General features: G+C 39.8%; 1 protein-coding gene across 1 annotated transcript; it reads right to left on the bottom strand.

Annotated features, from left to right (window-relative positions):
- Positions 1–14,515: 14,515 nt before the first annotated feature.
- Positions 14,516–21,786, bottom strand: PNN (pinin, desmosome associated protein). Its single transcript, XM_045848655.1, has 9 exons — positions 21,614–21,786; positions 20,870–20,941; positions 20,413–20,481; positions 19,336–19,408; positions 19,124–19,218; positions 18,670–18,745; positions 17,863–18,018; positions 17,646–17,784; positions 14,516–16,906 (listed from the first exon to the last, which is right to left on the bottom strand). Exons 1-9 carry the CDS (start codon positions 21,724–21,726, stop codon positions 15,555–15,557), a joined length of 2,145 nt encoding a protein of 714 aa, XP_045704611.1. The 5' UTR covers positions 21,727–21,786; the 3' UTR covers positions 14,516–15,554.
- Between the last annotated feature and the right edge of the window lie 4,180 nt (positions 21,787–25,966).

Here is a 25,966-nt window from a genome sequence, read left to right as displayed (position 1 = left end):
CCATGAATTTAAAACTGTAAGCATGTTTCTATATGTGGAAAGAGAATGAGAGATGTCTGAAAGAATCCTCCTGCATATAATGGGAGTGTATAATGTGATTCAGGTTGTATTCACTTTCTTCTTTGTACTTTTCTATATTTTTTTACTTTTAAAAAATCAGTAAGCATAGATTTTTTTCTTTACAATACCAATAAAACTATGAAAGTCAACTTATTTGAATGTTACTGTTGCTTTAAAAGAATCAAAGCCTGTTTGGAATTTTTGTGTAAAACACCAGATCTCAGTAGGTTTTCAGAAACCACAGTTGTCCTACTTCGGTCTTGAGAAAATACTTTTCTAAGCCCATCTCTGCTGCTCATTTCCCTGCATTTGGGTATGCCAAGGTGCATGCAGTTTGCAGAATGCTGCATTTGTATGGCACCACATTCCCCTCTAGTGCCTGACATGAGGCAAATATTCAGCACATGAGCAAGCTGAAGTGAAGGATTTTGATTTCAAGGTCCTTAAAAAAGTAAATGTGTTTTTTGTTTGTTTTCCAGAATCAGTAATGACAAGGAAAGCCCGCTCAGATCAAAGATTTTACGTCCTGAGAAAGAATTTAACAGAGCATTAACGTGAGGATTGTTTGGCTTGTGACCACAGCACTGCATAGCTGCATGCACACAGAGGAAATGGATAAAGGAGAGGAAGAGGAAAATGTGGTGTAATGTTAACTGTCTCTAACAGGCCCAGGTGAACAGGTAGTACCTGAAAGAGATAAGAGCTTTTAATTTTAAAACAATCAAAGCATCAATTTTCACTATAAAAAATTATATTCACTTAACCAGATACTATCTAGTTGCTGATGAACTATGCAGATCAAGTGTTGTGTCAATATTAAAATGTAATGCTTCTGCTGAGGAAGATTTCATAGTAACACTCAGTCAGAAATACTGATTTGGAAGGCTTATGGCATTCTTCAGAAACCATACAGGAGGTAAGACTACTTCCTACATAAAGCTAAAGGAGGAATCATCAAAGCCACACACATGTTCAGTACCTTATAGATAATATCACAGAGCAACTCTTTCCACGAGAATATAATGACATAGTCATGAATACCACTCTTCTGCTTCCTGATGTTATTTCTGATGCCTATATAGGACTACCTTCTCTCTTAATACCTCAGGTTTCCTAAAGTGGAAACATATTTCCTTCAACCAGCTGGCAATTATAAAATAGAGAAATTTAATTAGAAGATACTTGGGATAAATTGAACGGATTAAGCAAGGATTTTTTTTTTTAAGCTAGGGCAGGGGCACTAGAACAGAGAGCTCTTGGAAATAGTTCCCATGGTAGACATGTGCATAGTAGGAGATAAGACCCAGGAGAGAATAAGAATCAAACTGGTGTGAAAGACAAAGAGAATGGTTCTCAACAACCCCTCTTCAAGGTAAGACTTTCTGCTCAGCTTCAGGGAATGCAATTAGCAGATAGCCTCTGGCTGGCAGCTACTGCAAGGTCTACCTCTGCTGCAGAGAGCCTCCTTGGCCAAGATCTCCACTTCCTGGGTGATCTAGTGAATCTAGTGAATAAATGACAAGGGAATACAAAGGCAGAGAGTCATTTCAGCCAAATGTGAGACACTCCACAGGCACTCCTCACTCTAGAGTTCCTTGTTGGGTTAACCGAAGCTTTATGGAACCTATATTGCATTTCAATGTTCCCTCTGCCCAATCCTGGTTTCTCCCCCTTGCTTTCATAGGTATTGCTCCCTTGAACCTTAAACTTCATCTCAGCATCTGCTTCTAGAGGACTCTACCTCAGAAGCTAATGATCCACAGACGCAAAAAGAGGAGATGACAAAATATGCCCCTTTGGCCCATCATTTGTTCTGGTCACTGCATGGCTCTTCTCTCTTTTGTTGCTTTTGTGTTACTGAAGGCCACATTTTAATTTTGCCCACTTTTTCTTATTCTGTCTATATCAGTCAGAGGTGTACCAGAAAGCAGATGAGTGTTCCATTTGAGGGGATGGCATTCCTCAATGACTGAGGAGGGGTTTTTTTGAAGAGAGTAAGGGAGGGAGAAATAGAGGGAGAGAAACATCAATTGGTTGACTCTCGATTGCATGCCACCTGGAGACTGAACCCACAACCTACACATGTGCCCTGACTGGGAGTCGAACTAGTGACCCTTCACTTTGCAGGACAACACCCAACCAATTGAGCCACACAGGTCAGGGCTAATTGAGGAGATTTGAATAAGAGACTATTCACAAAGTTGTGGGCAGTGTTAAGGGAAACCAACAGGGGATGTGACAGCCCAGGCATGAAGGAAAAGTGACCCCTCCCTGCAGAGAACTGTAGGAGAGGGCTGCCCAACAGGAACAGAAAGGCTTCAGTAAAGGATCTCAGTCAAGAGAACCTCACCATTCTACTTTCTGATCTGATGGTATCTCCCATTGATCAAACCCAGTCAGATGTCAGAGAATAAGGGAACACTTTGAAGCAGTCTTAAAGGTCTGGGTTCTGGGGATACACCAGGGTGGCAAAGAGTGGAGAGTGGATTAGGAGGAACAAAAATGCCCCACACACTGTCATTACTGCTTTACTAAATGTTCTTGAGTAATAATACCTAACATTCTCTAATGTGTTATTCTCGGATCAAGGGATTCAATGGATTAGTCTCACCGATGGGAAGGAAAGGAGTTCATTGTTTGTTGGGCACCAACTTTGAATCAGGGAGCTTAGCATTTCACATACAAATCTCCTTTTTCAGTATGGGTGTAATTTATTGACTGCCCATGCATGATGTGTCAGACACTATTCTAGGGACTGGAGATATAGGAATGAACAGGACAAAGTCCTTGCTCTCATGGCCCATGCATGCTAATGAAGGGAGACAGATAAGAACAAATAAATGAGTAAGTGAGCAAAATAACTGCAGGTAGCCATAAGTTATGGAGATAAGTGTCCATTTAGATAAACTTGTCAGGGAAGGCATCCCTGAAGAGTGACATTAGACTTAATATAAGGGAGTAAGAAGGCAGAACATTCTGCAGAGAAGGAAGAATTAATGAGGTCACATTTCCTTGTCTGAAGTTTGATTTACAAAGACTTAAAGAAAAAACAAAGGAGGCATATTGGATGCATTCCAAGATGTCAGAGACAAGTCTTTAAGGTGGAAACTAACTTAGGAGTCCTGGCTGGGTAGTTCAGTTGGTTAGAGTGGTGTCTCAGTATGCCAAGGTTGTGGATTCAATCCTGAGTCAGGGCATATACAAGAAACAACCAATAATATATGCATAGCCCATGGACACAGACAACAATGTGGTAGAGGCTGGGGGTGGGGGAGGAGGGACTTCATAAAGAGGGGGAAGGGGGGAAGAAGGGAAAGGGGGAAATAGGGAACATCTGTAATAATGTCAACAAAAAAATTTTTTTGAAAAAACAACCAATGAGCCTGGCTGGTGTGGCTCAGTGCATTGAGTGCCATCCTGTGAACCAAAGGGTCATGGGTCCAATTCCCAGTCAGGGCACATGCCTGCATTACGGGTCAGGTCCCCAGTTTGGGGTATGTAAGAAGCAATCACACATTGATGTTTCCCTCCCTCTCTTTCACCCTCCCTTCCCCTCTCTCTAAAAATAGATAAAATAAAATCTAAAATAAAAGCAACCAGTGAATACATAAGTGGAACAACAAGTTGATCCCTCCCAAATAATTTTTTTTAATTTTTACAAAGAAACTAACTTGGCAGATATAATCAAGAAGCATGAAGGCAGGAGGAGAGTTGTAGGACATAAAGTGGAAGATGAAGATGGAGTTCCAATCCTCTGTCTTCATCCCCGCAAGGACTTTTGGCTATAGAAATGAAGTAAGTTTTATTGTAAGTGCAATTGATAGCCATAGAAAGTTTTAAGGAAGGGGATAACATTATTTATGTTTTTATCATGTAATTTCACTTTTTTTTCTCTGCTAACTCCTACCTGTCCTTCAAGTCTCTTAGGTTATATCAGTTAATAAGTCCATCATTCAATAATGTTATTGAGTGCAAAAGAGTGAATGAATTAACTTATTTAAGATTTTTTAAAAAGATTTTATTTATTTATTTTTAGAGAAAGGGTAAGGGAGGGAGAAAGAGAGGAAAAGAAACATCAGTGTGTGGTTGCCTCTTGAGTACCCAGTACTAGAGATCTGACTGGTAACCCAGACATGTGCCCTAGACTGGGAATCAAACTGGTGAGTGACCCCTTCGTTCACAGGCCAGCACTCAATCCAGTGAGCTACACCAGCCATGGCTTAAGATTTTTTATTTATCTATTTTGAGAGGGGAAGGGAAGGAGAAAGAGAGAGAGAGAAACATCAATGTGTGGTTGCCTCTCATGTGTCCCCTACTGGGGACCTGGCCTGCAACCCAAGCATGTGCTGTACTGAACTACACCAGCCAGGGCTGACTTTTTTTCAAGAGCAAGACTCTTCATGCCTCATGACTAAATGAAATTCTCTATTCAGCAGTGTAGCTCAAGTACTCTTTCTCATTTCAAAAAGTAGTAGTTTTGATTAAATTTTCTCTTCTGTAAAAAATTCTGACAAAAAATATTTGGATTCCATATTTATCTTAATTATTGAATTGATATTAGTAGCAGCAGCTGTAAATTAAAATTCTAAATATTCTGCAAACAAAACTATAAAAAGACTTTGGATTGCCAAATACCATAGGGGGTGCTTCACAAGTTGCTATATATTAGTACATACATTAATGAGCAAAAGTATAGAAGTATTTAGCATTTCTATTAATTTTCAATCATCAATAGTCTGAATGTCTTTTAGGAACCCATATTGGTTCCTAAATTTTATATACTTACATAATCCCCTCCAAAATTCTCTTTCTTCACCCCCACTGCTGGCCTCTCCCCATTTATGTATCTTTTCCTCCTTGCTTCTTTTGGTGTTCATGACCCTAAGTACCTCATGCCCCAAGTTTCCCTAAGAAAAAATATTAACTAGTTAACCAAAAAAACCCAGCAACTTAATGTTTATGCTCCAAATAATTAAAATTTTCAAAAAGTTATAGAATACTATTTCTGCATTAAAATGAATAAATTTCTTATGATTAGTACTTATTTGATCCACTTCTTTCAAAAATGTATAGAATAATGGATATGCTACTATTACTTTCCTGATTTTCTTTCTCCCCTTTCTTCCAGATTCCCTAGGACGTAGAAATAAATGCCCCTTTAGCCCCTTCAGTCAATGGATTCATGCTAGGACTTACCACACTACTCAGCCCCTGGGAGCCTCAAGGTTCATAAAGAGGCTTCCACTAAATGACCTGCACAAGTCCTTCCAGCTCAGATATCCTGTGATTCTCTGAAATTTTACTGACTTGTAATCAGAACAATTGTGATTTCTCTAGTTTTCCAACTAATGTCCTTTTTCTTTTCTTTTACTTTTTAGAGAGAGGGGAAAGGAAGGAGAAAGAGAGGGAAACATCTATCTGTGGTTGCCTCTTGCACACCCCACACTGGGGACGTGGCCTGCAACCCAGGCATGTGCTCTGACTGGGAATTGAACAGGGGACCCTTTGGTTCGCAGGCCTGCACTCAACCCACTGAGCAACACCAGCCAGGGCTAATGTCCTTTTTCTGATTCAAGGATCAAATCCAGTGTACCACATTGTCATACTTCCTCAGTCTTCTATGACAATCTTCTCTGACAGTCTTTCATCCTTTCCTTGTCATTCCTGGTGTTGACACTTTGGAATGTTCCTCAGTTTGGGTTTGTCTGATGCTTTCTCATGATTAGACCGAAGTGGTAGATTTTGGGAAAAGAATATGGTAAGAGCAGTGTGTCCTTCTCATCAGAGCCTGTCAGTGGAGACGCATGAAATTGATATGTCTAATTGCTGGTATTGTTACCTTGATTACTTGGTTAAGGTGATGTCTACTAGGTTTCTCTATTATAAAGTACTTTTTTTTCCTTCCATACTCAGTTTGAAGAAAGTTATCAAGTCTACTCACTTTCAAGAGAAGGGAATTTAGCTCCACCTCCTAGAGGGAGGAGTATTAAAGAATTCAATAGTAAGTTCTCCAACAGTTAGAAACCTGGCTTGTTATCTAACAATACATTTATTTATTCACTCAACCCCCGCACACATGTAACATACTTTCAAAATTGATAACCCATACCCTGTGATAAACAAATTGACTATTCAGAGTTAAATGTTTGTAACTTTTTTTATTTATAGCCTAACACTATCTAATCAGAACATTTTTTTTTACAAAGTTATTTCTGTCAGCTCCTTTCTTCCCCATCTCCTTTGTGTGCTGTGTCATACAGTTGTAATATAGTTAGATTTGCCATAGCCCGCACTCCACCTTGGGCTCCCCCACCACCCAAGTTGATTTTTAGAAATTTGTAGTCAGTAATATTAACTCTTTGAATCATACAGTTCTGTGGGTTCTGACAAATGTACAGTCATATATTCACTGTCACTATACCAAATAGGATAGTTCAAAGTCATCTTAAAGTTAACATTTAAGCCAAAAGCTTATTTTATCTGTATTTGGATAATTCTTACATGAGGATAGAAAGATAATATATTAGATGATTGAAAGCAAAATAAATATATCTTTTAATCTTTGCAAGACAAAACTCCAATAACAGTTATCTTTGAAGCTTCTACCAGTTCAAAGTTGAGAATGCTTGTGTATCTTGTGACTTCTTTTTTTTCATTATTTAAGGATTAGATAGGGTACATAAATCTGACATTGAGCATACAAAAAGATATGAAAAAAATCAATTATAAGACTCATCAAATTTAATTAAAATACATTGGGAAACAAAGTAACTGATTTTGAAAGGACTATTTCTCACAGAAATAATTTCTATGACCCATTCTGGTCCCAATACACTGCCAGGAAACTTCATGTGGTTTTCCATAAATATCCTTCAACTAGGCTTGGCTCCTAATGAAGTGGTGGCAGGAGGTGGCAGTGGGAAGGAAGAGAGAGGCAACCAGAAGGTTAGGAAAGGGAGAAAAGCAGAAACCTCAGTCTACAGCTTCAGCTGAGAGCTGACTGAGGTGAAGTGTGTGCAGCCTGCTTCTAGGCCAGGAATATTGGCCTTGCCTTCCTGGGCAGCCTCATGGAGCAGGAAGGACTAAAGATGAAATTTGAGCACATGTTTATTCTTCTCCTAAGCCACCTGTATCTACTAAACAAGAAATGACTCATGACCCCACAAGTCTACCACACACACACACACACACACACACACACATATATATATATAGTCTAACCTCAAGAGTAGTTAATCAAAATCTATTAACAATGTATTGCTGTGGATGAAGACAACAAAAAAAATCATTTGAGGAGGTGCTTTCCAAGGTTTTGCCCACCAACAGAATTAATCTACATGGTTCATTAAAATTATATTACTAAATAGATCCATAATTTTAGCCTCAGGAGTAACCATGACTTGGGCTCACCAAAGCTTCATAGAAGGCCATCACATACCAAATGCCTCAAGCATTTTGTATTTTTATCACTTTAGGGATTTATTTTATATTTCCTCAAGGAAGTATCTTTAAACACTGTTTACCATTTATGATGTATATGAGTTTACATTTTTCATTACAAGATTTCACAGAAACTCCTTCTTAAATATGTGTCTCCTACACCAACTAATATTTTACATCAAATCAGTAGTGTCCAGGGAAATTTTTACTGATTGATAAAGCTTTTGCAGGGCAAGTTGTAGCTTGCTAATTGAGCTCCCAGAAACATGTGGCAGGATGTCACCCTGACCAGTCAGTCTGAGAAGCTGACAACTTGTGATTTTTCATGTGGGATTATGTTTTGTTTATTTTTTTATCTCCTACAATGTGTGAAGGAGATACAAGTATTGAGTATTCATCTTCACTAGTTTGCAAGTTTCTGTACTTATCTGAATGTTGTGATTGTTACTATTGGCTTAGAAATAACAAATTCCCTTTCTGGTTATAAATTTTAAAAGTGTGCTAATGGTGTTCCTGTTCACTTTAACAAATAAGGTTGCGATACCTCTGATGGACACTCCAAAGAGTCTCCACTGTTATATCAACTTCATATTACTCTCTGGGCTAAGCAGTAAGCAGTTCCTCCGTTTTCTCTAAACGGAGGAACACGATTTCACCTCTCAGTTAATTTCATTAACAGGGAATAATTAATTGGTATTTGGATTTGGAACACATTATGAGACCCTGAGATATAACTGTCTCCCCTCTCCTCCCCTCCCTTCGACTGATATAAGAGCAGCACCACCAATCAGGTGTCTCCTTGCCCATTGCCAGGGGCTGAGCCAAGGCTTTTCTAGGCCTGAAACTTTGACACAAAGCCATGAGATACGCAGCCTCTCAATGACTCCTCCATAGCTAGCCACTGTCCCACTCTGGCCCCAAAGTACAATCTGTGACTCAATCTGTTAGCAGCAGAAAAATGGCACCAGGTGTTAACCTTGGTCCAGAAACTCAGTTCTTGAGTTCTGGCTAAGAGAAGAATTCAGAGGCAAGGCTCAAATTATAAGAGAAAGTTTATTTAGAAAGTCAGAGAGGTAGAGGAAGTGCACCATAGAGGAAATGGGCTCAGGAAACAAATTCCAGCAAAAGAAGGGTCCTTGAAGCTTAAGAAAGAAGAGAGGAGGGAAAAGAGGGGGAGGAGGGAGGGGAGGGGGGAAGGAGGAGTGTTGGAGAGAGGGAGAGAGCCCTGGGGAAAGAAGGGCAGAAAGATAGGCTCCACAGAGAGAGGGACCTGTCATTACTTTTCTAGTAATGTTTTTCTTAAACTTATATTAAAATGTTCTATTTCTCTGCACATATGTGAACTGATGGCAAAAAAAATCTTCAAGGTAATCTTGAGGGCAGGAGAAATTTGGCTGGGATTTTAAGTTTCCTGCAAATAACCACAGAAGTCAAAATTCACATTGCAGCTATTACTTGCTGTAACTAAGCTTGACTCTATTACAACTTCTAATATGTTTTCACATTCTCATACCTATGCCATTTTATATCTATTCTCCAAGACCTTGGTGTATAAACTGCACCTTTCAGCATTAAAGGCCCTTGTGATTAGTCCTTTTGAACTTTTAAGCATGTGCATTAATAAAAGCAAAATGACACAAGACCATGACATTGTCAGCAGTATAGCTATGAGGTACAAAATTCTGAGTTACTCAATTTAGAAAACATATATAGAAAGCCTATTTACTAAGCAAAAGGAAGACCTTGTAGGCATTAGAGATTGAATGGCTCCTATTACTGAGAGAAAAATATTAAGCTGATTTCTTTTACTTTCTTAAGGATTGAGCATAGTCTTTCATCCTACAAATATTTATCAAGCATCTACTACACACAAAGTGCATAAATAGGGGCTGGAAATTAGGTAGTGATTGAAAGGGAGCCATTCATTTTCACATTTCAGAAGAAAAAGTAAAGATGAAAGAATTTCTTCTGTTAAGCTAAAAAAGGTTCCCCTCCACTGAATTGGATGTCTTCAAATAGACCACGTAGACCTCACTGCTTTGTATAGAATAGAATCAAGATTCAAATGTTTATAATGCATTGTGGTTTTGGCATCTACAGATGTTTCACAACTATCCCACAAGAATATTCACCAAAACTAAGATTCTAATGGTTACATCATGAAATCAATTTCCTATGAGGAAACTGATGAACAGTGTTCATTTAATAAACAAGTAAGTATCTACAATAAGAAATATTGTTTGCTGGGCAATTTGAGGGAAAAATTCTAAGATGTTTCCTTTTAGAAGAAGTTAATTGGGGATACAGACTGTACTAGAAGGGGAAAAAAAGCCAGGCACCTCTCTGGGTTCCTTTCTCGGATCTTGGCCCTCTAATTCTTTAGCACCTGAATGGTTCCCTGAAGTATATGTTATATATCCACTTTCTCTAGTTCTTCTCAATGGGATGATTGGTCCAATTTAATTACCCTAACTTGAAGTTATGTTTACTTCCATCTCGAATTCTCTTCCATGAGCCTCTTACCCCCATCACTCTCCTAACATTGCTCTTTTGAAGGTCATTAATGATCTATGTTGCTAAAGCCAATGGTTAATTCTTATTCATTTTCATTAACCTACCAGCATCACTTGAGCACATAATTACTACTTCCCTTACCTTTAAAACCAGTTTCTCTAGATGTTCCTCCTCATTTGCTGGTTCCTCTTCAGCTCCCCATCCTCTTAAAAGCTGGGCTGTCCAGGGCTGTCCTCTGACCTCTTCCCTATCTACACTCAGTCCCTGGTGATCTTGCCACTGACATGCTCAGAACTCTCAAATTTGTTATTTCTAGTACAGCACTGTCTCCTGAACCCAACTGACATGTCTAACTTCCTTTACTTCACATCTCCACTTGCATGTGTAATGGAATCTCAAACTAAGGTCCTAACCCACTAACCTCCACTGTCCCCAAAGCTGTTACCTGTAGTCCCTCCCCATCACTTCGGCTAATGGCAATTCATTTCTAGTTGCTCAGGTAAAATCTTGCAGGTAAACCAGGTAAAATCTGGACTTCTCACATCATGTACATTCTACCAGCAAATCACTTGGGGACTATCTTCAAAGTATATCCAGAATCTGATCACCACTTCCACTGCTACCATCCTGGCCTGAGTTAACTGTATTTTGCTTAATTATTGCACTACCCTACCCTGGCTGGTGTGGCTCAGTAGATTGAGTGCTCATCTGCGAGCCAAAGGGTCGCTGTTTCAATTCCAGGTCAGGGCCTATGTCTGGGTTGCAGGCCAGGTCCCCAGTGGGGGGTACACAAGAGGCAACCACACATTGATGTTTCTTTTCCTTTCTCCCTTCCTTCTCTCTCTTTAAAAATAAATGAAATCTTTAATTATTGCACTACCCCGTTTCTGCTCCTGTCCTTGGTCCCATTTAGTCTTTTTCACCACAGCAGTGAGAGTGAATGTTATGACATAAATTCTATCACTTTATCTCTCTGTTCAAGCCCTTTAATAACCTCCCATACATAAAAGCTAAAGGACTTAAATGGCTTCTATTATGTCTCTGGACTGTATTTTTTCTCCCTTGCTTAACTACTCCAGCCATATTTCCTTGATGTATTTCAGTCCATTGTTTCAAACAATGGGAGAGAGGCAACTAAAGTAAAAATAAGCAGAGATGGAACCACAGAAGCCACATTAACCTTTCATAATTCATCATGATAGTATTGCCTATAATGTACAAGGCCCTATCCTAGGTATCTTAAATACAGCAATGGGGTTTAAAAAAAAAAATCTTGCATCTCAGCTGGTATAGCTCAGTAGGTTGAGCGTGGGCCTGTGAACCAAAGGGTCGTAGGTTCGGATCCCAGTTAGGGCACATGCCTGGGTTGCAGGCCAGGTCCCCAGTACTGGATGTGTGGGAGGCAACCACACATTGATGTTTCTCTCCCTTTCTTTCTCCTTCCCTTCCCCTTCCACTAAAAATAAAATCTTAAAAAAAAAAATCTTGCCCTTCTGGAGCTTGCATTCTAATGGGAAATAGACAGTAAAGTATTACTATGGTATGATGCTAAATGTTATGGAAGAAAATAAAGCAAGGGGGATAGTGAAGGACAAGTAGTGGTTACAAATTTAAACAGGGGCCCTGGCCAGTTTCCTCTTCAGCTCCCCATCCTCTTAAAAGCTGGGATGCCCAGGGCTGTCATTTGACCTTTTCTGCTCAGTTGGAATGCCATCCTGTAAACCAAAAGGTCATGGGTTCAATTACCCCTCAGGGCATTTGCCTGAGTTGCATGTTTTGTCCCCAACAGTCAAAATGCGCATGTGAGAGGCAACTAATGGACGTCTCTCCCCACTCCCTTCCCCCCTAAGCATGTCCTCAAGTGAGGATAAAAAAAATTTAAACAGGGTACTCAAATAGCCATGTCAAGAACTGTAGGTGTTTTGAGTATCAGATATACAAGGTCTGTCTGAAACAAGTCCAACCATTGTTAACGGTTAGTGTGACTTGATATGACCTGGCAGCCAAGGAGAGTGGACTGGAATGTGCAAGCATGAACAATGACGACTTCACTGTATTAGTTGGGGTGGTAAATGCTATTGACGAAGCATGTGTACTGTGTGGACATCACATTCAAAATGACTGAGCGAGCTGAGCAATGAATCTGCATCAAATTTTGCATTAAGCTTGAACATTCCTCCATGGAAACTATTTGGATGGTTCAGAAGGCCACAGCTATGGGCAACTAGTAATTGGCAGCTTCATCATGACAATGTGCCCACTCATACATCACATCTCATGCAGTTTTTTGGTGAGACATCAAATCACCCAGTTAACTCAGCACCTCTACAGCCCAGATTTAGTGCCCTGCAACTTCTGACTTTTCTAAAATCACCTATGAAAGGGAAGAGACTCCAGACAGTCAATGAGATTCAGGAAAATATGTGACAGCTGAGGGATTTAGAGATCTGTGTGAGGACCCAGGGAACCTACTTTGAAGGGTAGTGAGGTGTCATTGCCCTATGTACAATATTTCTTGTATCTTTAATAAACATCTTTTTCATATTACATGGCTGGTACCTTCTGGAGCCCATATATATATATGAAATTTTCAGACTTTTTACCAATCTTCCTCACTAATTACAGCAGGAAGATCCAACCATGTCTATCAATAACTTTTTTTTTTCTGGACTAAGGACTTTTAATGGTATTATCTCAAGGGAAACTGGGTGGACTTTTTTCAATGATTTCAATAGACTTTTAAAAAATTCATAGGGGACTGAACCCCCCCCCCCAAATTTTAATGACTTGCTAGTCTGACAGCATTGGCCCATTATCACTATACCATGTTATCACTAGTAGCTTTCCTTTTAAATTTGTCAGTTAACTCGCAAACTTGTTCAACAGCTTGTACTGTTGAAACCCAAGTTTGTTGGGTTTGCTCAGTCCATATTACTCAAGTATACATGTGTAATTACCAGTTCTAGAAATAGTAAACAGATGAACTCTGGATTAAATACAGACCATTTAAGACCAATTTTCTAATTTCTGTCGCTGTACAAACCTTGAATAAACAAGTTTTCCAAACCCCTGCCTTAAATGCCTTTACTAATGAACAGAGCCCCAAACTAATTTGTCCTTAGTCACTAGCCCTGGCCCTCTTCAGCTTCTAAACTTTCCATAAACACGAATTTGTAACCTCTAATAGGCCCCAATGATGGCCCCCCCCGAAACTGTTCCTACTTTTACATTCTAACATTCCTTATATCTGAAATTTGCAAGTAATCAATTACATGGTTCTCTGAAATTCATAAAATTTCATTTTAAAGATAAAGCACTAACTGGAAATATTTTTTAAAAGATTTTATTTATTCATAGAAAGGGAAGGGGAGGGGGTGGGAGAGAGAGAGAGAGAAACATCAATGTGCGGTTGCTGGGGGTCATGGCCTGCAACCCAGGCATGTACCCTGACTGGGAATCGAACCTGCAACACTTTGGTTCACAGCCTGTGCTCAATCCACTGAGCTACGCCAGCCAGGGCCTAACTGGAAATATTTTAAAAAATGGAACCTTCCCATTTATAAATGCACATCAGTAAATTAGAATTCTTCCTACATATATCAGCAAAACTTAATAAAAAACTGCTCCATATTCCAGATGTTTTTTTTTTCTCCCCACGTATACCATCATCACCACCACCAATTGTGCTTAAAGCCAAAACTAAACTTTTTCTGTAAGCACAATTATTCAAATTTTCCAGATAAAAGTGAGTGAACACTTATTTTTAGATTCCTAAGAACTTAAAAACCAGGTTGTCTGTCATCCCCTTTAAGTGGTTACCTTTTCCTCATTATGGCACAGGAAAAAATTTGTACAGTAGTCCCAACCTCATCTATAGCTTGTTACCTGCAGTTAACCATAGATACGAAATGGCAAAGGATACCCTGAAACAAGTGATCACATTTACTTATTATAGCACATTGTCTTAATTGGTCCTACTTTCTTACTATTCTTAATCTCTTCCTGTGCCTAACTTACATACTCGTTTCCACAGGAAAAAATAGTGTACATAGGGTTTCATGCTACTCATGCTTTCAGGCATCCACTGGACATCTTGGAACACATCCCTCAGATACACGGAAACTACTTCCTTTTGGAGAATATTAAAATCCCTAAAACTACTCTTGGTGGAAAGTGACCCAGGTGTGCAGGTACCTAGCTCTGCAGTTGGGAGTCCTGCTCATTTACTGCTTATTAATTATATCAAGAAAGGGTTTGTCAGTTTTCTTTTAGCACATTGGCTTACATTTATATAATGCTGGAAATGCTTGTGGGCTTTTCACTGGTCCCATTTACTTGTCAAAAGAAGGCATAATGAATAGTGAAAGTCTAAAAGCTACAGTTTGTTAAATTATGAAGTAAAAAACGGCCATTTGCAACTTAAGTACTCTTGTACAAAGCAAGTGCTCTCCTGTTTGAAGCATCAAAAACTTAATACAAGTACTAGTCTTAAGCAGTCACACAAGTCTAAGCCACATTTATTTGCACGTGTAATGGGCAACAGATACTCCAAATTCATACAAATTTATAAAATGAAGGTAATAATCACTTGGTACACTTGTGTTATCTTGTTTACAGATTCAAGTGTAAATGAACTTTATTTTGTAAACTTTTCATACAATACTTAAACAAAAATTCTTGAAAACACTTACTGGCATGTTTCAATTAGAGTCAACACAAATGTTAAGACAAGACCACAAACTCAAAAACCAAGTTTAGGATATATTTTTCTACCTCCCTCCCCTGGTAAGAAGTGATTATTTTAACAGATGTATATGCTGTGTCACAAATGAAAACGAATGATGCTCCCATAATTGTGAGAAAAATGCCAACCAAATCATACTGTTTTATATACCAAATATATGGTGTAAATATGAAAAACAGGGAAATGCTTCAATGAAAATGAGGGAAATTAGAAAATGTAGTAAATCTTAAGAACTATGCCCCCCAAAAGCTGCGAAGACCTGACTTTGACAATGCAAAATAATTTTCTAAGGCAAATAAAAGTGGGGAAACCTTCAGACATTTTAATCATGTTCAGTATCTAGTGATAAAAGCTGAAAATGATATCAAGGGGCTATTTATTATACAAGTGTCGAGGACATCCCAAAACTAATGAAAGAAATGCACATTTATTTCTACAAAAGAAACATATGATACAGAATTAGAAGGGAACAGACTCAAAGATTTACCTATTAAAATATACAGATTCTTACTGAAGAGTATAGGATATTTAAAAAAGATGACAAGGGATGTTAATCTTTTTTATTATAATTATTTTTTTTACATATTTTGGAACCTCACATAATTTTGATAAATAACTCTTACAAAATTATGCAAAAAGTACAAGAATGTCTGGTAAACAAACAGTCTGTATTTTCCAAAAAGATTTTTTTACAACATGCAATTCTTAAGGCAGCATCCTCCTTACAAGGAAAGGTAATCCTTTTACTCATCAAATCTTCTGCTGCAAATTGGCTAAGAAAGCCTGGCTTCTTCCATTAACGCCTTTTGTCTTTCCTGTCTGATTTTCGGTCTCTTTCACTTCTTGAAGATCTTTTGCCTGATCGACTACTCTCTGATATAGACCTCTTTCTGTCGGACCGGGAATTCTTATCCTTTGATCCTTTTGTATCTCTACTACTGCCACCTTTTGAAGATTTGTGACTCCTTTCTAGTCCTGAGGTATCCCTTCGCTTCCGATCCACGCTCCTTCTGTGCTTTCTGTCTCTATTATGTCCCCGACCCCTACTCCGACTTCTACTCTCACTACTACTAGTAGTGCTGCTGCTGCTGTCTCTACTGCTGCTGCCGCTGGTACTGGAGCTGCTACTGGAACTACTTCGACTACTACTACTGCCACTGCTGGAACTGCTTCCACTGCTGCTACTGGTTGAACTGCTACTAGAACTACTACTGCTGCTGCTCCGACTTCTACTCTTGCTTGTTTTATTTCTAGCTCGACCTCTACTTCTGCTCCTAGTTTTGGTTTTGGATTTGCTCTCTGAATGTACTGTCAAGAGTGGCTCTACTGCCGTCTCAGTAAGTTTTACAGATTCTACAGGAATCTCCTTCCTCTCAGGTAGTAAATGCCCTTGCTCCTGAATAACCTGAGGTGATGACTCTAAAACAGCTAATGGCAAAGTCTCAGGTTGAGAGCAAGGTTGGGGTGGAAGTACTGGTTGGGACTGAGATAGGGGCTGAGGCTGAGGCAGGGGCTGAACCAGAGCCATAGGCTTAGGCTGAGGCTCAGATTCTTTCTCTTCTTTGTCCTCAGGCTCATTTTCCATTTCTACAGCATTAGCAGTCTCTTTTGCAGGAGAAAGAGACTTGCATTCTTTATCTGGCTCAACTTCAAATTCCATTTCTGGCTCCAGTTCCTTGTTAGTTTCATTTTCTGAAGGTTCTACACTTTCAACCTGGTGGGTTTCCATTACCTCCTGCTCAGCAATTACATTTTTGACACTCTCCACCATCTCTAGCACATCCATAACTTCAGGCTGACTATCCTGCTGCTTCTCACTTTCCTTTACCTCAGTTTCCTCTTCCATCTTAACCTCCATCTCCTGTTTTTGTTCCTCCTCCTCCTGTTCTTTCTCTGCATCACTATGAACTATACTTATTTCCTTTTCCTCTTCCTCTCCTGCTTCCTCTATTTCTACATCATTGTGCTGATTACCTGTCTCCTCCAACTCTTCCTCTCGCTGAGCCACCTTACCCTCTTCTTGTTCCGCCTTCTGTTCTTCATTTCGCACCACCTGTTGCTCTTTTTCCTTCATTGTCTGTCTTCTAGGCCTAGCCTCCATTTTATTTATTTGTTCTGCAAATTCGAGGCGTCTACCTTCAAATAAAGCTAAAGAATAAAAATTTACACGTGTAAAATTTACTATGGTTAAGCAAATCAGTCACAAGTTGACCTCTGGCCACAAACTGTCATTGTGTTTTATCTATATGTCTTTTTTAAAAGAAATGATGATGAAAAACTAATTATAGTAAGAAATTATAAATCAACATAAAATGACAAAAGAAGTAATCTACCCAAAACTTATATATAAATTAGTCACAGGCAAAAACTATACCATATTATCTAAGTGATGGACAAAAAGAACAATCTTCGGCCATTTAACTTCATGCTAATTGTAAAACAGCAAAACTTCCTTCAAATAATCACTTTTAATTGTGTATCATACATTAATTTTCCTGATCCTAAAAAGGAATGTCATCTCATCACCATCTTAGCAGTGTCTACAATTCCATGTGTGCTCCTCCCTCTTTAGACTATACTGATGTTCTCAATGTTCAACTTTTCTTGCTTCATTAGTATTTATGTCTGGCTACTAAAAAGTATCAGGCAAAAGCCATACCACTTAAATGCATAAGAAATGCTCATGTATTAAGCACTGCCTACAAAATATAAGTTCCTGGTTAAACTCTATCATGAACAAATGCTCCACACTCCAAACACATTAGCATCATATTTTAACAATCAACTACTAAATCACAACCTATTATAGGAAACAAACAAATGTTTATCTGTGAGTGTTACCTTATGCGTTAGGAATATTTTAATGGATCTCTTCACGTACACTTACCATTCATTTTTCTCTGTGACTCTTCTATTAGTTTTTGGGTAGCTGGACACATTCTTCCAGGTATATAGAACAAATGGGGCTTCGTCTTAGTTCTTATATATTTAATTATCTTAGCATTGTGCTCATTCCATTCTTCTTGCTAAAGAAAAGGTAAAAAGGTCAGTGTTTTTGTAAACATGAAAAATCACTGATTTTAGAATTCTAAAATACTACTCACCAGCTGTGCAAGCTCAACCTTCTGTTCCAAAAGCCGCAGTTCTGTCTGTTTAGCACGCCTCTCTTCAAAGAGTTCTCTCCTCTCATTTTCAACCTGCTTTCTCTCTTCTTCTGCCTGCACTTCAAGTTTTTGTTCAATTTCCTGGCGTCTCTTTTGCTAAAGATAAAAATGAACTTTAAAATCTCATTACATATCCTGATTATGTGAAACATTACAATTTTACTAAGTTATTTGCATATAAGTTTCACATTTGCAATTTAGGGTACCAATGAATTCAAACTTAGTACTACTTAGCATTTGAAGACTGCTGACATTTCTTTCAGAAAATGGGAACTGAAGCTTTTCTGTGTAAAAATCTGAATTTTAAAGCCATTAGCCAATATCAGCAACAGTTCCATTCCAACATGACTTTGAGGTAAGCTTCATAAAGTAACTGCACACAGAAAAATGTCTTTATAAGTTGTCTTCAGTTATTCTTCTTAAATAAAAAAATGACAGATATGATGTCCTAATGTAGTTATTGTCATACCTTCTCTCCATTAAAAAAAATACTATGCTTACTCTTCACATTAAAACGCCTTTAAGTTTTGTATATTCTCTAGTAAAGTTAGCACATAAAAGCTGAAATAAGTTTATTAATCTTCTGTAACTGAACTGTTATCTCTCTTTCCTCTAAAAGTTCTCCCCTGAGAAGCAAAAATGGCTGCAACTAAATCTTGAGAGCTTTCTGACTCTTTTTAAAAACATGCAAGCAACTACTCTGGTAACTTAAAAGTAAAGGAAACAAAGGAAAAATTGCATAGATACCCTTTCAGTAGCAACAGTAGACTCTTGTTTAAATTTCTGAAGGGTGCCCATCAACAAGCCAAATATTCGCCGGTTCCTAAAGAACAAAAGAAAATTCAATTTAGACCTGCCATTTCCTAAAAAGAAATATAACATAGGCACTTGGAGAGCTGCTTAACATTTTTTTGTTGTTAAAGATTTTATTTCTTTTCAGAGAGAGAGGGAAAGGAAGAGAGAAAGAGAGGGAGAGAAACATCAGTGTGAGAGAGATATCAGTTGGTTGCCTGCTGCACGCCAATTGGAGTCCTGGCCTATTACCCTGGCATGTGCCCTAACAGGGAATCAAACCTGTGACCTTTCACTTCACAGGCTGGTGCTCAAATCTACTGAGCCACACCAGCCAGGGCTACTTAAATTTTCTTAAAATTGCATTATCTGACAGAGGTTTCTTCTCCCCAGAAATCACAAAAGGTACCTTTGCTTTCCCTTTTCATCCATATTTTGATCCTGGATAAGGTCTCTCCGTGTGCGCTCTTTGGAGGTAGCTACAACTGAAGACTGCAAGGCTGGCTGCAAGAGAAAAGAACATCTCAGTAATTTAACAAGTATATGGGTGGAAGTCTTTGAAATGTTCTAAGATGAAAATATTATATTCATCCTCTAAGAAGTTCTTTTCATCTCAATTACCTTTTTAACATCATCATCCTCTGGGTCGCTTTCTTGGCGTGATTCTCTCCGTGTCCGACGCTCCCCACCCAGCCTGTGGTAGAAAAAATAATTTAAGTGACCACTACAGAATTTGGCTTAAGTGCATAACTAGGGCAAATGACCATCTTTTCTAGGACTCTTTTCCAGAAGCCTCATTCTATCAGTCTCCATCAAATTTTATACTTTCTTCCAGTAGTGAGGACAAAATATATCAAGGCCCAATCCAGACTCTGATCTCCCTAATCCTCAAACTAGCTAAATTTTTGTAGTATGAGACAGAAAAGCAGAAGTTCACTATTTTCTCGATAGTCTCTTCTATTTTCTCTTACTTGTCTCTACCTTTATTTTGGTTAGCAGCTATCATTAATGAAAAACTGAGTTTTGAGAGATACTGCATGCCTAAGTGACCAAAAATAACCACACAGGACGGTCTGCTCATGAATTCCTCTCTGGGCAAGACATGGCAAGTAGTCACATCCGGGGTATAATAGCTTCCTTAGCCAAGATCAATCTTTACGTCAGGAGAGCTCTGTCCAATACTCTTATGAATCTAGGATAACATACCTCTGAAATGTTTCAGTGATTTTAAGACCCCCTGAAGGCACAACCACAGGCTCCACAGCACAAGACCACAGAGCCCTCATTGTCATTATTGTGTTCCGACACACAATCTCTATGTGCACTATCCTGTATCCACCAATGTAAAAGAAGTCTCTCCACTTTGCTTTGTATACAGCCCTAGAGATTTCCCTGCTTTGCCTTCCCCAGCCCACGTAATCTACCACCAATAGATTTCATGTAACCCTCATGTCTCCTTTCATTCTAATGTATAAAATAAGCTGCAAAACTGCTGTTTTCCAGAATATTTTCTCAATCTGTTGAGATTTTGTTCCTGAGCATGTGCTCAAAATTTTGGCTCAAATAAACTCTTATAAAACTTTTCTGTAAGATGGACATATTTCATTGACAAAATATTCATTAAATGTTTACATCTGAATGCCACCTCAGAAAATAAAACACATTTAGTATGCCTTCAGAATCTTTTTTTCAACATACCTACTGACTGCCCCTTCAAGGTCTCTCTGTTTGGCTGGGGGTCCTCCTCCACTATCTGAGAATCCACGCCTGCGATTAAAAATGTTCAACACAAAACACTTGAGATTTAAGATAAATGATATTTCCATTTAGCAAGAAAACTTAAATTTTTAAGTATCCTTCCAATGAAAGCAATCTTCAATGGGTATTCACTCTAAGATGCTTTTATAACATTTTTTAAAAATCCACGAGAATAAATTTTTACACAAAAATCATAGTTACTATATTCTTTAATCTTTAGTTCTGCATGTAAATGAAGTTCTGCCGTAACTGTGCAGAAACTACAGCTGATCACAGCTTTAAACACAAACATTTCTAAAACTGGTTCTACCATGAATTTTGTTTAAAAGGCTATGTTAATTTAATATAAAAATCACCAGTAGTTTAGCATATGAGTTAAGTCCTAAGGAAATCTTACCTCAGCAATAAACTACCACGTCCTCTACCTCCACCAGGACCAGAAAGGGCCAGCAATCTGGCTTGGATGGGCCTACAAGATATTTACAAATCAGTGTAAAAATCACATGTGGACACATCTAACGTATTTCATTCACTGGTGCGGTTCATCATAAAGAGAAAATAACTAGAAAAGTTCTCAAAAGACAGATCAAATCTACGTATTTGTAAAAGGGCAGGACACACTATTTTTATTTTACTTCCTTAATTTTTCAAGATCAGTTATCACACAAATCATATTGACCTCGACGCCACTACACATTAACAGCTTGGATCAGTTCCTATTTTTGCCAACCCCAAGAAAGCTGCACGTGGGCAAGAGTCTGGCGGCGAGGCGGCGAGCCGTGTCCCCGGAGGGCCTCCGGGCCAGCTCTGCCTGGTGGTCCTCGGCGGGGGAAGGGGCTTTGTGCTGCAGTTCCGGGCCCGCACAGCCAAGGGCGGGAATCCGAAGTCCCGGCCTTCCCCCAGGCCTGGAAGCCAACCGGCGCACGCTCGATCCGCTCTCCTTCCTCACGCACCTGAGCCCAAGGACCTAAGACGGGGGGCCTTGGAGATGCCTCACCTCACTGAAGACCGGTTTCCACGGCCTCCTCGGAAACAGGCCGCGATGTTACAGCTTTCTAATAGCTGGCCACCCTCTCCGACCGCAATTCACCCTGGTTTGATGGCTGCTTCTCGGAGCCGGCATTGCTCATACGGCCCTTACCTCACGTCATTCGGATCCCGCCCGGTGAGCTTGCGAATATTCTCATCCACGTTTTTTAGGCTCTCTTTGGCCTTTTCCAGCTGCTCCTGCAAAGTTCTCACTGCGACCGCCATCTTCTCCCCGCAGCAGGCTTCGAGACTGCTCCACAGGCCGCCCCTGCCGCTGTCGTGCCGCCAGATGCGAGGAGACTGACAGCTACGCTCAGCCAATGACGGTAGGCGTTGTTTTCGGCCTCAACCACTCAGCAACCGGAAGGGGAAGAATCTTCCGGTTTGCGACTCTGGGCCAATGGTAAGTCCTCCAGGCGGTCCTCCCCCCAGTTAGCGCGAGTGGTTGAGCTCTGCTTCTAACACAGTGCTGGGGCGGGTTTTTAAGTCCTTGGTCTTCGGAGACGCGGGCTCGGAGGTTTGCTCTCGTGCAGAGGACCGCAGAGTTTTGCAGCTCTTTTAACTTGTGCTTTGACGAGCTTTAGTCTTAGCCATTTAATCACATCAAAGTGGGCCGGAGGCGAGTGTATTCTCCCACTCCACATCAATGATTAGATTAGGAAAGGGTGCGGCCGTTGTGTGGTGCGCATGCCCAGAGAGTGGGGGGGGGGGGTGGCGCAGGCTTCCCTAGATTAGGTTGAACCAAAATGGGCAGAGGGAAGCAAAGAATGAAGAAACAAGGGAAGTCCTTAATCTTAATTTGATAGCCAACAGTTATTTTGGGACACTGTATGAAACGCTTTACGCGTGTTATGCCTCTTAAAAGCTTGAATAAAATACCTGTTTTTCTTGATACGAAAATGGAGTCTGGGGATACTGTTATTGTCCCTAGGTCTTGCCAGCCTAGAATCACAGTCAGATCAGACCTTGTGCAAGGCTGTAATAGAAAAGCGACGATGAGACAGATGAGGCAGGCATTAGCCTCTACACCTGGTCCAGAGCTGGTTAAAGATGTGGTCCAGGGAGCGGTGCTATTGTTGGTTGTGTGTGTGATACTGTCCAACTGGTTCTGCTATACCTTCATTGCCACCAGAAATATATTTGCAAATATCTTTGCAAATTGTAGCTCATAAAACAGTTTCTCACATTGTTTCTCACAATTGTTAGACATGTGCGAGAAATAGAGGCTGGAGAAACCGGATGATCTGATCCAAGTGCCTTTATTTGATGCTGCGCTTACAGGCAGGCTGAGTTGGGATCCACTGCAACCCCCAGGGGAAGGCAAGAGTGGGGTTTGTGGAGGGATAGGGGAGTGGTTAGTTTCTTGTTCTTGTGGGCCGGTGCCTCAGGTTTTCAGGATGTGAGCCAGGACAATGGGTTAGGTAAAGGGCTGGGCTGTTCCTGGGCTGGTACGGGAGGGTCAGTCGAACCACCAGACATAGTGGCTGGCGCCAGGTGACTATCATGTGCGTTGGGAGTTTTGATTAAGCCACAGGCTATCAATTGAGTTGGGGTAACTGAGTGTCTAGCAGTCCAGAAGGTTGGAAAACTGACCTGGCTGGGTCATGAGCAGTCTGGTGGGGTAGGAAACTGGCCTGAACCTTTCAGTTAGGAATAACGCTTGGATTCTCACTTTCCATCTATCAGTCAGGCATCCTCCTGGCATCCCTCCTGGCACCAAGCATTAGCAGGCCAACTGTATTTAACCCCAGCCAACGTTTTAATTCAACTTTTAAATGCTCCTCTGATGTACGAGCAGTAACCTAGGCCTTGAGGATAAATCCTAGAACAAGGAACTCCTCAGGGAGCAAAGATCATTCATTCAACAAAAATTTAATGAGTACATGTTATGTGCCAGACAGTATTTCCAAGAACTTGGATACATCAGTGTACAATATAGATCTCTCTGATCAAGGAGATTGGGAGGAGAAAATATGGAGGTAGAGGACAAAAATCAGTAAATTAACTAGCATGCTGGTGAAAGAGTGGAATATACCACCCCAAAATGTGCCAGGTTGGCATATGAATTATTTTGAGTTGCATGCAATTAAGACCCAGCAGATTAAAGAAAAACTTTTAGCCCTGACTGGTGTGGCTCAGTTTGTTGGACATCGTCCTGCAAACCAAAAGGTCACCAGTTCAATTCCTGGCCAGGTCACATGCCTGAGTGGGGAGTTCCGAGCACATACAAGAGGCAACCAGTTGATGTTTCTCTCCCTCCCTTTTTCTCTCCCTCTCTCTCTCTAGATAGATAAATATAAAAAAGAGAAGAAAAACTTTTACCTCTCCCTAACTACTGAAAATAATTTAGTTAGGGGGCCTGGTCAAGGAAGAGAGCTATTACCAGAGTTAATTTTTCTTTCATTTTTTAAAAAATTAAATTTATTGGGTGACATTGGTTACTAAGATTATATGTCTCAAGTGTACAATATTATACCTGAATATTATAACCTGAAAGATAACTTTTTATCTGAAAGGCTTACCTGCATGGCAAGGCAAAAATCTATCTGATTAGCAAATATCTGCTCTTTTTTAAAAAAATATTTTATTTATTTTATTTTTAGAGAGAGGGGGAAGAGAGGGAGGGAAACATCGAATGATTGCCTCTCGCATGCCCCCAATTGGGGACCTGTCCTACCACTTAGGCATATGCCCTGACCCTAGGTCAAACCAGGCACCTTTCTGCTCACAAGCCTACGCTTAAATCCACTGAGCCACACTAGCCAGGGCAGTATCTGTTCTTTCTGTGAATTGTCCTCCCTTCATTTAAAGCCCCAGTCCCTATCTCATTCCTTAAGTTAGGACAGCATGTAAGTCTCAATTGCCTAACTTCCTTTGGGGTTTAATATTTTTACAGGGCTCTTATATTCATGAAATGAAATTTATTTTTCTCCTATTAATCTATTTTGTGTCAACTTAATTATAAACTAGCCAACAAACCTGAAAGGGTAGAAGGAAAACTTTTCCACCCAACATTAGAAACAGAGAAATGCTATTGAAAAAAAAACAAAGTAAAATTAGGTAAGAGGGATGAAGATTGCTGAATATTTTTCTGATTCTAGGCATACTTGATGTCATTGATCCATATTAGAATCCTATGTCGTAGGCAGTACATGAACGAGGAGAATGTGGTAACAGTAGATCCTGACACCAAATAAAGCAGTGTTTCTGTTAGGTAGCAGCTAGCATTGAGCGGCCAAAAGGGAAATAAAGCAGGACCCTTGTCCAGTACAATCTAATAAAGAACTTAAAAAAGAGAGACATGTCTCACCCATTGATTCAGCAGTCCTAAGCCCTGTCTAATAAGATCGCCAGGTGTTCCAAACATCACAAGAAAAATTATAATAGCACAAGAGGAGGGGAGCCCTTGAAATTGTGGGTGTATCGTCTCCACTAGCTGGGAAAGAAAACCTTTGTAATTGTTCCAAGGTCTGAAAGAGAGAAGGGGAGGGGAACCTAGAAACTGACTAAAGTATATAACCCCTGAACCCCAAGAGTTGCACATTCAGATTAGCTGAGAGCCCACTTGTGGCCAGGTGCTCAACTGTGTAAAACAAATTTGCTAACAGCTTTGTTTTCTCTATATGTGGGATATTCAAACTAGCTGGTTGCTTGCTTGTAGTTTTGTACTCAAGTGTATCTCACAAATAAATTTGCTATTCATTTCCATTATATGTGCTGTGTCTCACCTGAGTTCTCTTTTTTTACATTTTTTTTCTAAAATATATTTTTATTGATTATGCTACTAGTTGTCCCATTCCCCCTCCCTTTATTCCCCTCCACCCTGCACATCCCCTCCCACCCACATTCCCCCTCTTTAGTTCATGTCCATGGGTCATACATATTAGTTCCTTGGCTTCTACATTTCCTATACTATTCTTAACCTCCCCCTATTTTGTACCTACCATTTATGCTACTTATTCCCTGTACCTTTCTCTATTCTCCCTTCCCCTTCCCTGCTGATAACCCTCCATGTGATCTCCATTTCTGTGGTTCTGTTCCTGTTCTAGTTGTTTGCTTAGTTTGTTTTTTGTTTTGTTTTAGGTTTGGTGATAGTTATGAGTTTGTTGCCATTTTACTGTTCATAGTTTTCATCTTCTTCTATTTCTTAGATAAATTCCTTCAACATTTCATATAATAAGGGCTTGGTGATGATGAACTTGTTTAACTTGACCCTATCTGGGAAGCACTTTATCTTCCCTTCCATTCTAAATGAAAGCTTTGCTGGATAGAGTAATGTTGGATGTAGGTCCTTACCATTCATGACTTGGAATACTTCTTTCCAGCCCCTTCTTGCCTGTAAGGGCTCTTTTGAGATTCAGCTGACAGTCTGATGAGAACTCCTTTGTAGGTAACTGTCTTCTTTTTTTCTTGCTGCTTCTAAGATTCTCTCCTTATATTTAATCTTGGGTAATGTAATTATGAA

The sequence above is a fragment of the Phyllostomus hastatus genome, unplaced genomic scaffold (genome assembly GCF_019186645.2).
Source record: "Phyllostomus hastatus isolate PE091 unplaced genomic scaffold, TTU_PhHast_1.1 phas_contig_62, whole genome shotgun sequence".
NCBI classification, from domain to species: Eukaryota; Metazoa; Chordata; class Mammalia; order Chiroptera; family Phyllostomidae; genus Phyllostomus; species Phyllostomus hastatus.
This window is presented reverse-complemented; position numbering and strand designations above follow the sequence as displayed.